The sequence below is a fragment of the Elephantulus edwardii genome, unplaced genomic scaffold (genome assembly GCF_000299155.1).
Source record: "Elephantulus edwardii isolate Elephantulus edwardi_28Jun2011 unplaced genomic scaffold, EleEdw1.0 scaffold00093, whole genome shotgun sequence".
Taxonomy (NCBI): Eukaryota; Metazoa; Chordata; class Mammalia; order Macroscelidea; family Macroscelididae; genus Elephantulus; species Elephantulus edwardii.
In genome coordinates this window covers 2,608,657-2,619,808 of record NW_006399843.1, presented here as the reverse complement: position 1 = coordinate 2,619,808, position 11,152 = coordinate 2,608,657, and the positions used below count along the sequence as shown (strand labels likewise).

General features: G+C 39.3%; 1 protein-coding gene across 1 annotated transcript in view; it reads right to left on the bottom strand.

Annotated features, from left to right (window-relative positions):
• Window positions 1-1,094: 1,094 nt before the first annotated feature.
• The window catches only part of SDHD (succinate dehydrogenase complex, subunit D, integral membrane protein), a 15,507-nt gene continuing 5,449 nt past the window's right edge, over window positions 1,095-11,152 (bottom strand). The window contains exons 2-4 of the mRNA XM_006890781.1: window positions 9,133-9,237; window positions 5,324-5,468; window positions 1,095-1,260 (exon numbers count right to left, since the gene is read on the bottom strand). Coding sequence (XP_006890843.1) covers window positions 1,095-1,260; window positions 5,324-5,468; window positions 9,133-9,237 — 416 coding nt within the window. The remainder of the gene's footprint in view (window positions 1,261-5,323; window positions 5,469-9,132; window positions 9,238-11,152) is intronic.

Here is an 11,152-nt window from a genome sequence, read left to right as displayed (position 1 = left end):
GGAAAAAATCTAAACATTTAGTCTTATGTTATGAATGCGATAGACATTGAGTTCTAATGAATAAAACTAGAGACTAAAACCAACACCACTCCCAGGGCCAAGCTGATTTTGACTGGTGGTCATCCCACAAGCTAGACAGGAGTGATTCCACGGTGTCCAGTCATTGGAAAGCTTGGTTGATGTGGACTGTAAGGTCTTTCTTCAGCAGTGTCGCTAGGTGAGTTTCAAACTGCCAACCTTTTGGTTAGTAGTCAAGGGCACAATATGTCACCCAGACCTTAAAACTAGGGACAGCTAATACATCAAAGATGAGAAGACATTTATTATTCAGCATTCCAAAACTTTCACATTACAAGGTCCAAAGTAAAAAATTCTTTTTATTACTCTATAGTCTACAATTTGTAGGCAGATTATTTAAAGACATTTGAAGGGTAAGTCAAATTTCAATATATCTACAAAGGGTCTCTTCTCTAAATAGAACCTGTCTATATGATCAAATTCTCTAAGCTCGCCATCTACTTAAGATTTAGAAACTGGTAATGTGAGAAGGCAGCATGTTCTAACTTTAATGTTTCCCTTGGGTTTGTAACCACCAGCAGTTGGTATCAACAGAAAACAGGAGACAGTTTTCAGAAACTAAAACATAGTTCAATTTTCTGAAAAAATTTTTATTTATGACTTAATAATTTTTCCCATTGTCCATCATTCCCAAAATAGGTTTGCTCACAATGTGCAGGTAGTAATAAACTGAATTCCCATTAGGCTCTTAATGAATTAAAAGGCAAAAGCTCATATATACTGTTTCATTAGACTGTGATGCTTTTGTTACACTGCGATGCTTGAGAGCAATTAGGAGGAGACAACTCCATTACGTTACTAAAATGAGAAATACAGCCTCATTATTTAATGACTATCATTCCTTCCAACTTTTTTCCTCAAAGATTAAATTCTGAAAATAATTATGTGACTAGGAGGAGAGAGCTGTCTTACCACTGGACGTATCTGTTAGGCTTCGTCCTTATTGTCAGTTGAATGGCATGACAGAACAGAGGCAAAGAAGTATATAATCATTTGTAGGTCTTAAGTGAAAAAAGTCAGAGCTTCCACAGCATGGCAACAGCTCTGCAGATGCCTACATCGTGGTAGTTGAAATAACAGAGGCCAGCGAAGGTTAGAGCTGAGAGTGCCAAGAGGCCCGCCTTGGCAGCTTTCTGGGATGCATCTCCGTGGACATAGTCAGTAACAACCTGTCCGAGGCCCCTAAAAAATAACAAAATCATAGCACAGATGAAAATCTAACAAGTTAGAAGACTATAACTTAACTACAAAATAAGTAATCACTCACATCCAACGCACAAAGTCCTGGCTATCATTCCAATGATCACTCTCTAATTCAAGAAAAAACTCATGAGAATCAACGTAGCTATTTCTACAGAGATGAAATTGTGTTTTTTTTGTGTTACTAAACTAAAGCAACTAGTGGTAATAAGAATTACAAACCAAGATATAAGAATATAATAAATATAATAAATACAATATAATAAATATTTAATATAATAAATACATCTTGCTACGCTAAAGAATTTTCAAGATCATTTAAAGATTTAATTTCTCAATCATGTTGTCCACTTAAAAGAGTATATTTTTTTAACTGAAACAAATACACTATGGAGTTTTTTCAATAATTTAGATATTTCTTTATTGAGCAGTTATTATGTATCAAAACTGTTAAAATGTTGGGAATACAGTAAAAAAGATAGCATCCATGTCTTTACAAAACATACATCCTAATAAAGGAGAAAGAAAAAGTAAATAATTATTTACAATAAGAAAATAATTTAGATAGGTTGACTAAATTTAAAAAGCATTCCAAAAGAGGTAACAACGACTTTAGCATCTTTGAGGAATAGTGAAAGGGTTAGAATGCTGGAGTACATGAGTGAGGTGGAGATGAGCGGAAGGCGGGTAGATCACTTAGGGCCTCAGGTCATAAGGAAACTGAGCTTTACTGGCAGTAAAATAGGAAACTAATGATGTGTTTTAAAGTAGAGACATGACAAAGTGACAGCTTTTAAAAGGAGTTAACCTACTTTATAAAATAACAGCTTTTTTTTACATATAGCAAAAAAAATAATCATGATGTTAGTTTATCATTCAATAGGTGGTTCTGTAATTATTGACAATTATATAATCATGACCATTACATAATTGAAGACCATTTCATTAACCACCCAAACACTCAATATCATTAGTTACTCCTCATTTCCTAAACTCCTCAAGTCTCTGGCAATCACTATTCTACTTTCTGTCTCAATGAATTGGTCCAATGTAGGCATTTCATTCAATGGACTGATAGAATGTGTGGCCTTTACTAATTGGTATCTTTCATTTAACATGATGTCTTCAAGGTTCATCCATGGTGTAGTATGTATTAGTACTTTACTCCTTTTATGACCAAATAATACACCATCATACAAATAAACCACATTTTGCTTATCCATTATGTCTATTTTTAGACTAGTAGGAATACTGCTGCTATGAGTATTTATGTAAAAATTATTGTGGTGGTGGTGTTGTTATGTGCCATCGGGTCACTTGCGACTCATAATTGAAGTTGTCAGCAATTTCATTTTACTTAGCTTCATAATCAATACTCATGGTATTTGCAGTCAAGAAATTAAAAGACATGCTTCATTGGAAAATATACTATCAAGGATTTCTTGAAAGTGCTAAAGACCATGAATGTCAATTTGCAGACTGTTGTTGTTATATGCCGTCGAGTCATTTGCGACTCAAAGAGACCCTATGTACAACAGCTCTTCTGCACCCTGCCCTATCCTGAGCTAACCTCCTTGTCTTAGACGCACTTGCCCCCATTACCCCAGTCACTGAGTCATCCATCTCACCAGGGTCTTCTTCTCTTGTGTTGTCCCTCCATACTCCCAATGAAGCCAATTCTCTTGGAATTCATATATATATGCAGCTGTACATATGTATGTGTGCATGAGTTAGATATACATATAAAAACTCTTAGGTCATATTGCTAGGTTACCACTCTAGGGAGCTCTGGGATGTTGCCAGTAGGGAGCTGTGCTGCTAACCCAAAGGCAGTGCTTCTGTCAGTTTAAATCCACCAGTGGCTCCATGGGAGAAAGACATGTCATCCCCTCCCCTGTGATTTACACCCTCCAAACCCCTAAAGGGCCAGATATGAGCTGGTTCCAACTCGATAGCAAGGAATTTTGAGTAATATATACATGTAAGAAAGGAGTTCTGGTGGCCTAGTGGTAAGAAGTTGCACTGCAATCCCAAAGGCACTCGGTTTGAATCCACTAGATGCTCTGTTGGGAGAAACACGGGCAATCTTCCTCTAGTGCAATTTTGCTGCCTCTGAAAACCCACTGGAGGGTCAGGTATGGGTCAGTTCTGACTTGAAGGTACTCAACAACAATAACAACATACATATAAGAATTGCTAGGTCACAAGGCGCACTGTGGTAGCTTAGTCATAAGGAATCGTGCTGCCAGTGCAAAGGTATGTGGTCCAGACCCACCATGCTCTGCAGGACAAAGCCGGGCAATTTCCTCTCCTGCGATCTCTCATGCCTCTGAACATTCACTGAAGGTCAGCAATGGCTCTGTTTCCACTCAATGGAACACAACAACATGGCATTCTGAGGGCCTAACAGATAAGGAGCTGTACTCTCAACTCAAGGCATGTGGTTCAAACCCAACAGCTGCTTTGAGGGAGAAAATGAACACTCTTCAACTGTGCGATGTACAGACTCTGAAAACCCACTGAAGGTTACCTGTGAATTGGTTCTGACCAGATGGCACAAAACAACAAAATATGCTAACTCTGTAATTAACTTTTTGAGAAACTGCCAAACAGTTTTCCAAAGTGGTGATAATATTTACATTAGTATCAGTATTCCAAATTCTCCACATTCTCTGAATACCTTGTCCTGTTTTTATCAGTATAGTCATCAATATGCGGAATACATAGTCTTATTTGCAGAAAAGAAGAACTAAAGTTTTTATTAATAAAACTCAAAGCTTTCATTATGGAGTATACAGAAAGATAAAGAAAACAAAAATCTTCACAACTAGGCCAAATGGCAATATCATGATAAATGGAGGAAAAAAATTTAATTTATCAAGGATTTTACTTGACTTGGATTCATAATCAACATCCATGCAAGCATCAGCCAAAAAATAAACAATACATTGCACAAGACATATTTGCTGCAAAAGAGTTCTAAAGAGTAAGGATGTCACTTTAAAAACTAGGGTGCACCTGTCCCAAGCCATGGTATTTTCAATTGTTTCATATGCATCCAAATGCTGGACAAGTAAGGAAAGCTAAAGAAGAATTGATGCTTTGAATGGTAGTGTTGGTGAAGAATATTAATTTACCATGGCCTGCCAAAAGAATAAGTATGTTTTAGACTTATTGCAGACTGCTCATTAGAGGTTAGGATGGCTAAGAATTCATCTCCCATACTTTGAGCATATTATCAGGAGAGGTCGTCCCTGGAGAATGGCATCATGCTTGGAAAAGAAGAGAGTCAGCAAAAGAGAGGAAGACCATCAATGAGATGAACAAACACATGACTGCAACAATGGACTTGGACACAGCAGAGACAGAGAACAGTGCAAGATGTGTGGTGTTTTGTTCTAGTATACACTGAGCTGCTGTGAGTCAGAGCCAGCCTGATGACCCCTACCAACAACAGCAACAAACAAGAGGAATAATAAGTGTCTGAAAAATATCAAAGGAGAAAAGACAGGATGAACAAGAGAGAGAAAGCAATTCAAAGTGAAGGAAGAAATGGAGAATCAAGTCTGCAGACTACTGTAAGGACTCCGGTTTTATGAGTAAGATGAGGAGAAAAGGGTTCTGAGAAAAGAAAGCATTAACACTTTAACAGGAGCACTGGAACTACTGTGCCAAGAACAGACCCATGGTGACAACAGTAGGGGCAAGTAGAGTAGTAGGGGACTGGTCAGGAGACAACAGCTAGAGTAAAGGATAATAAAAAAGCTTGGAACTTAAATAGAAGAATGGAAATGCTATTGAGATAGGCAAATGTCCAGGAGGTACAGCCGTATGATATAACATGCTTCATTCACAATATATCAGCTATGCAAGTGAAAAAGAGAACAGGGAGAAGGATATACAAATCTGACAATACAAGTACTTCACCTTTTAAAAGTTTTTTGCAAGTTTTGAGTATTTCAATAAAATTCTCCTTCATATGTAACATGTTCACAGAAAACAAACTGAGCAGAGAATAAAAAATTGAGAGGATTGTTATACTTGCCAGTGACTATGGATAGTAAGGGCTGCAGCCAACGAGTAGTCCATCGCAGAGCAAGGATTCAAATAAGCAGCTGGAAGTAGACCCAGGAGGAAAACACTGACAACTCTCTCACCAGTCCAGTGGAGAGAGGCAGCCTTGGAACCAGCTAGAGAAAATCAGAGATGAGAGGAAAAATATATAGAACATTTGCCAAAAACAACCCTAACTGACAGATTAACTCACAATATGCATCTAAGATTTAACTGTAAGCCTGAAAAAGCTAGGCTATAAAAATAAATCATTAAAAGAGATGTTATAAGACTCCTTTGAAGTCTTTTTAACACAAAGATATCTCAACATCCACATTTCTGAATTAGAAGCAGATCTACTTTGCTTATGAGAAAAGAATGAGATATCTGGGCAGCGTTAAAACCAATCCTGGCATTGTGCTTAGTGAACTAACTCCATAAGGACAAATACTGTATAATAAAACCATTATTGTAGAATGAGTATGAGGATCTGAGGTGGGGAATGGAGGATGGTGGAAGCAGAGAGGTGAGGATGGGGGGAGGGGCAGGTTAATCATAGGGTTGTATAATTTGATGGGAGGGGTGTGGTGAACGAAATGAGATCTAGTGTGAAAAACAATGTATTCGAACTTTGTAAATAAACCGTTATTTTAATAAAAGAAAAAAACCAAACCAAAAAAACCCAATCCTGAAATAGATACCTTATAACTAGAAGTGAATCATGCCTGAAAGGTTTTGTTGCTATGTGCCCTTTCAATGACTCCCAGTGACCCTATGAACAACAGATCTTAATCTTGTCTTACCCTGCAGCTTCCTCACAATCCCTGGTATGCCTGAGCCCCTTGTTACAATCGCTGTGTCAATCCTGTCAGTCAAGGTATTTCCTCCATTTCTCTGACCCTCTACCTTTCCCAGCACAATGTCTTTTCCCAGGGTCTGGCCCCTCCTAACTCCATATCCAAAGTATGTGAGATGGAGTCTCACCATCCCTGTCACTAAGGAGCAAGCTAGGTGTACTTACTCCAAGAAAAGACTTGTTCTTTTGGTAGTCCAGGGGATATTCAATAGTCTTCACCAAGACCACACTTCAAAGGCATTGATTCTTCCTCCGTTATCCTGATTCACTGTCCAACTTTCAAAAGTATTGAAAATACCCTGGCTTGAATCGGGCACAGCTTAGTTTTTACACCAACATCTTTGTTCTTTAGTTTTCTAGAGAGGTCTTTGCCACCAGGTTTCCGAGATTCAAGACATCTTTTAATTTTTTGACTGCTACTACCCAGAGTACTGATTGTAGATCCAAGGAAAATGGAACTATCCACTGGGGTTAGAAGAGGCTGTGGTACCAGGGCTATTACAGCTAATGTTAGATGGATCTTCGCTGAAAGCAGACAATACCAGAGGAATGTCTATCTGTGTTTCATTGACTGTGCAAAGGCATTTCACTGTGTAGATGACAACAAACTGTGGCTGACTCTGCGAAGAATGGGAATCCCAGAACAACTGACTGTGCCTATGCAAAACCTATACCTGGACCAGGAGGCAATCATCAGAATAGAGCAAGGAAACACTGCATGGTTCAAAATTGGGAAGGGTGTACAACAGGGATGTGTCCTATCTCCATACCTTTTTAATCTATATGCAGAAGAGATCATCATAGAGGCTGCGCTCTATGAGGAAGAATGTGGCATCAGGGTTGGAGGTAGACTCACCAACAATCTGCTTTATGCAGATGATACAACCCTGCTTGCTGAAAATGAGGAGGACGTGAAGTGCTTACTGTACTTGAAGTTCAAGATCTGCACCCTTCAATATGGACTGACGCTAAACATCAAGAAAACAAAGATTCTCACCACTGGGACAATTGTCAGCATCATGATAGGTGGTGAAGAGATTGAGATTGTTAATAGCTTCAGTTTACTTGGCTCCACATTCAACATTCTTGATACTCTTGGCAGCCAAGAAATCAAAAGACAAATTGAACTGGGAAAGTCCACTGTTAGGGATCTCTCCCAACTACTGAAGAACAAAGATGTTAATATGGAGACTAAGATGCGCCTGATCTGGGCCATAGTCTTCGGGATTACTTGCTGTGCATCAGAAAGGTGGATACTGACTACAGATGACAGAAGGAGAATTGATGCCTTTGAGGTGCGGTGCTGGAGAAAAGTATTGAATATACCATGGACTGTTAGGAGAACAAACAGGTTCGTCCAAGAGTGTGAAAACCAGATTGCTACTTGGAGGTAAGGATTCTGAAGCTTTACCGACATACTTTGGGCATGTTGCAAGGAGGGACCAGTCCTTGGAGAAAGACATCATGCTTGGGATGGTGGAGGGACAACACAAGAGAGGAAGACCCCATATGAGATGGATTGATTCAGTGATTGGGGTAATGAGGGTAGGTGTGTCAGAGACAATAAAGTTGGCATAGGATAGAGCAGGATTCGGAGCTATTATAAATAGGGTCACTAAGAGTCCCAATCAGCAATCCCAGAGGTACGTGGTTCAAATCCACCAGATGCTCTGCTGGAGAAGGAGGGGGCAATCTCCTCCTGTACCAGTCAGATCTGATTTGACGGTACACGTAAAATAATACAATAAAAATTTAAAAAAAAAAGAAAAGAGTCCCAATCAAAGGCACATAACAACATCAACAACTTCTTGTCTAGTTATAACTTTTTATCTTTTGAAATAATGATTGTTAGCTATTAATTTCAAAACAAAATTAAGCCTATCAACTCAGGGAGAAGCAAACTTCTGAGGCAATATTTAATATTCTTTATAGCTTGTTGCTTATAAGCAGCTCTAAACAGTTATGGACACTGAAACCTTCTTTCAAATAAGTGAAAAACCATATAGTCTTTAAGTATTTGAAAGACTGTTTTTGGTTACAGACCCCATTGGGAACCTAATAAAAGGAATGGAGTTTCTTCCCAGAAAAATAAACAAACACATGCACACATGTTTTAATGACAGAACTTCTGGGGATATATAATGCTACACATCCCTGAACCATGATCCATTAAAAACATTCTGCTAAATCTAACTGAATTAAGCAAAGGTAAAAGATTTTCAAAGACAAAAAAGACTCTTAAAGCAGAAAACATACTTTTGTTTTTGTTTGTTGTTAAGTGTGGTCGAGTCGTAGGCGACTCAAAGCGACCTTATGAACGAAAGTCCTCAATACTTGCATGACTTTCATCCTTTCTCCAAGTTCATAGGGTTTCTGGAGGCAAGCTATTTATGGGAAGTGGATGCCACTCCTGCTTCCAAGCTTGTTATAATTGGGGAGCTCCACCAAACACTGTCCACCATGGGTGATCATTAATGCATTTGATACATCAGTGTCACAGTGTTTAGCTTCACAGCAACCACAAGTTACCTCTGTACGGCAAGTGGAAACACCAGGGCTATATGACCTAGAATATTTGTCCAAAAACAATGAAAAACAGACCTGAGGGCCGTGGATTAAAAGTCACCCATCTATATTTGTTTAATCTCTTATAACTTAGATACAGCTATACATCAAAATCTGTATCTCTGTAAAGTACTAACTACTTCAAAATTTTAAAATGTAAATAGTCAATTAAAGTATTCACTTACAGATTTACCTACAGTTCTAAGACATATTTTAATGCTATCCAAAACAGTATTGTTATAGAAAAGGCCAAATTATTTAAATAGCAACTAAAATAAACCTAAAGGAAAAGTCATCAGTCAAGTACTTGTAGAATATGTGACTCATTCCACAAGACAAGACTTCTAAAAGTGCCTAGTCTGGTAGGGAAAAGCACATACAATGGTGGCTCGGGGACAAGTGAATGTGCTGCATTCCTGGACATGACCGGTCCTGGAGAAACGCTGAGACAGGGGCAGGTCTGACTGGGGTCCGGAGGAAAACAGCTGCGGAGAGAAAAATCAGAAAGATTCATTAACACCTCTTCTACCAGGGTCAAGTACCACAGGCCAATTGCTTAGCTCCAAATAAGGAAAAACAACTCATCTGTACAATGATATCTCTTTCACTAGGTTGTTGACTTAAGTTAAGAATACACTTAAAGATGGGGAAAAACCAAAACCAACAATACATCACTTATGTAGGTTGTTGTTGTTATGTATTGAGTCACCTGTGACTAATAGCAACCCTTTGGACAGCAGCTCTAAAGCCTGCCCTGTTCTGAGCCAATCTCAATGACTCTGAAACACCTACCCCCACTGCCCCAGTTACTTTATCAACCCATCTTATTTGGGGTCTTCCACTCCAGTGCTGTCCCTCCATCTTTCCAAGCATGATGTCCTTCTCCAAGGACAGGTCCCTCCTGGCCACGTAGCCATACTATATGAAACTGAGCTTCAAAATCCTCGCCTCCACGGAGAAACTTGGTTTCATCCTCTCCAAGACAGACCTATGGTAGTTCCTTTCTTCTTTTCATTTGCCATTCATTTATCTGTTCTCCCAATAATAGGCTAAGCCTTAAATTGCTCATCTGAAAAAATGCAAACATTATTTTATAGTACTGTATTGAAAATAATGTACATAAGTTACCCAGTAATCTTCCAAAGTGTTATATAGTTGCTGTTAGCCATCCATGAGTTAACTGCTGGCTCATGGAGGTCCTATGTACAATGGAACAAAACAATGCCTCTTCTTGTGCCACCCTTCTAAATTATAAACTGGACTGTTATAATCCGTAGAGTTTTTTATTGGGTGATCTACCAAAGTAGATATCCAGTCTTTCTTCCTAATCTACTTTAGAAGCTCCACTGAAACTTGTTCAGTGTCACAGCAACACACAAATCACCGACAGACGAGTGTAGGCTATACACAGGGTATGCTGGCTCAGAGTCGAACCCAGATCTCAATCAGAAGCTGAGGTTCTACCACTGCACCACCCCACCCCAGAATGTTATGTTGCTGTTGTTGTTGCTATGTGCTGTCAAGTCACTTGCAACTCACAGCGACCCTATGTACAATAGCCCTAAACTCTGCTCTGTCCTATGCCAATCTCACTGTCTCCAACAAATTCATTCAGATTACCCGTCACTGAATCAATCCACCTCAGAGGGTCTTCCCCTCCTGTGCCATCCCTACACCCTCCCAAGCATGATGTCCCTCTCCTAGGACCAGTCCCTCCTTACAACATGTCCAAAGTATGTCAGATGAAGCCCCAGAATCCTTGCCTCCAAGGAACAGCCTGGTTTAACCTGCTCCCGGATGAATCTGTCTGTTTTCTTGGCAGTTCATGGTACATTCAATACTCTTCACCAGCTCCACAACTCAAAGGTGTCAATTCTCCTTCTATCCTCCCTAGTCATTGTCCAACTCTGATGCATAACAAGTGACTGCAAAGACCATGGCTTGTATCAGATGCACCTTAGTCTCCAGAGAGACACCATTGCTCTTCAGTACTTTGGAGAGGTCCCTAACAGCAGACTTTCCCATGGCAATAAGTCTTTTAATTTCCTGGCTGCTGTTGCCAAGAGTGTTGACTGTGGAGCCAAGCCGACTAAAGTTGTTAACAATCTCAATCCCGTCACCATCCATCCTGATGCTGCCAATTGGTCCAGTGGTGAAAATCTTTGTCTTCTTGATATTAAGCCTCAATCCACATTGAAGGCTGCAGTCCTTGATGCTCTGCAGAAAGCATTTCAGGTCTCCTCAGTTTCAGCAAGCAGGGTGTGTCATCTGCTTAACAGATTTTTTTCTAACACAGATTTTTTTTTTTAAATTTAGGTTATTTTTCATTTCAATGAACATCTACAGAGATTTTGGGATTCCATTCATTCATTGTTGCACCCTTCTCCCCGCACAAACCCC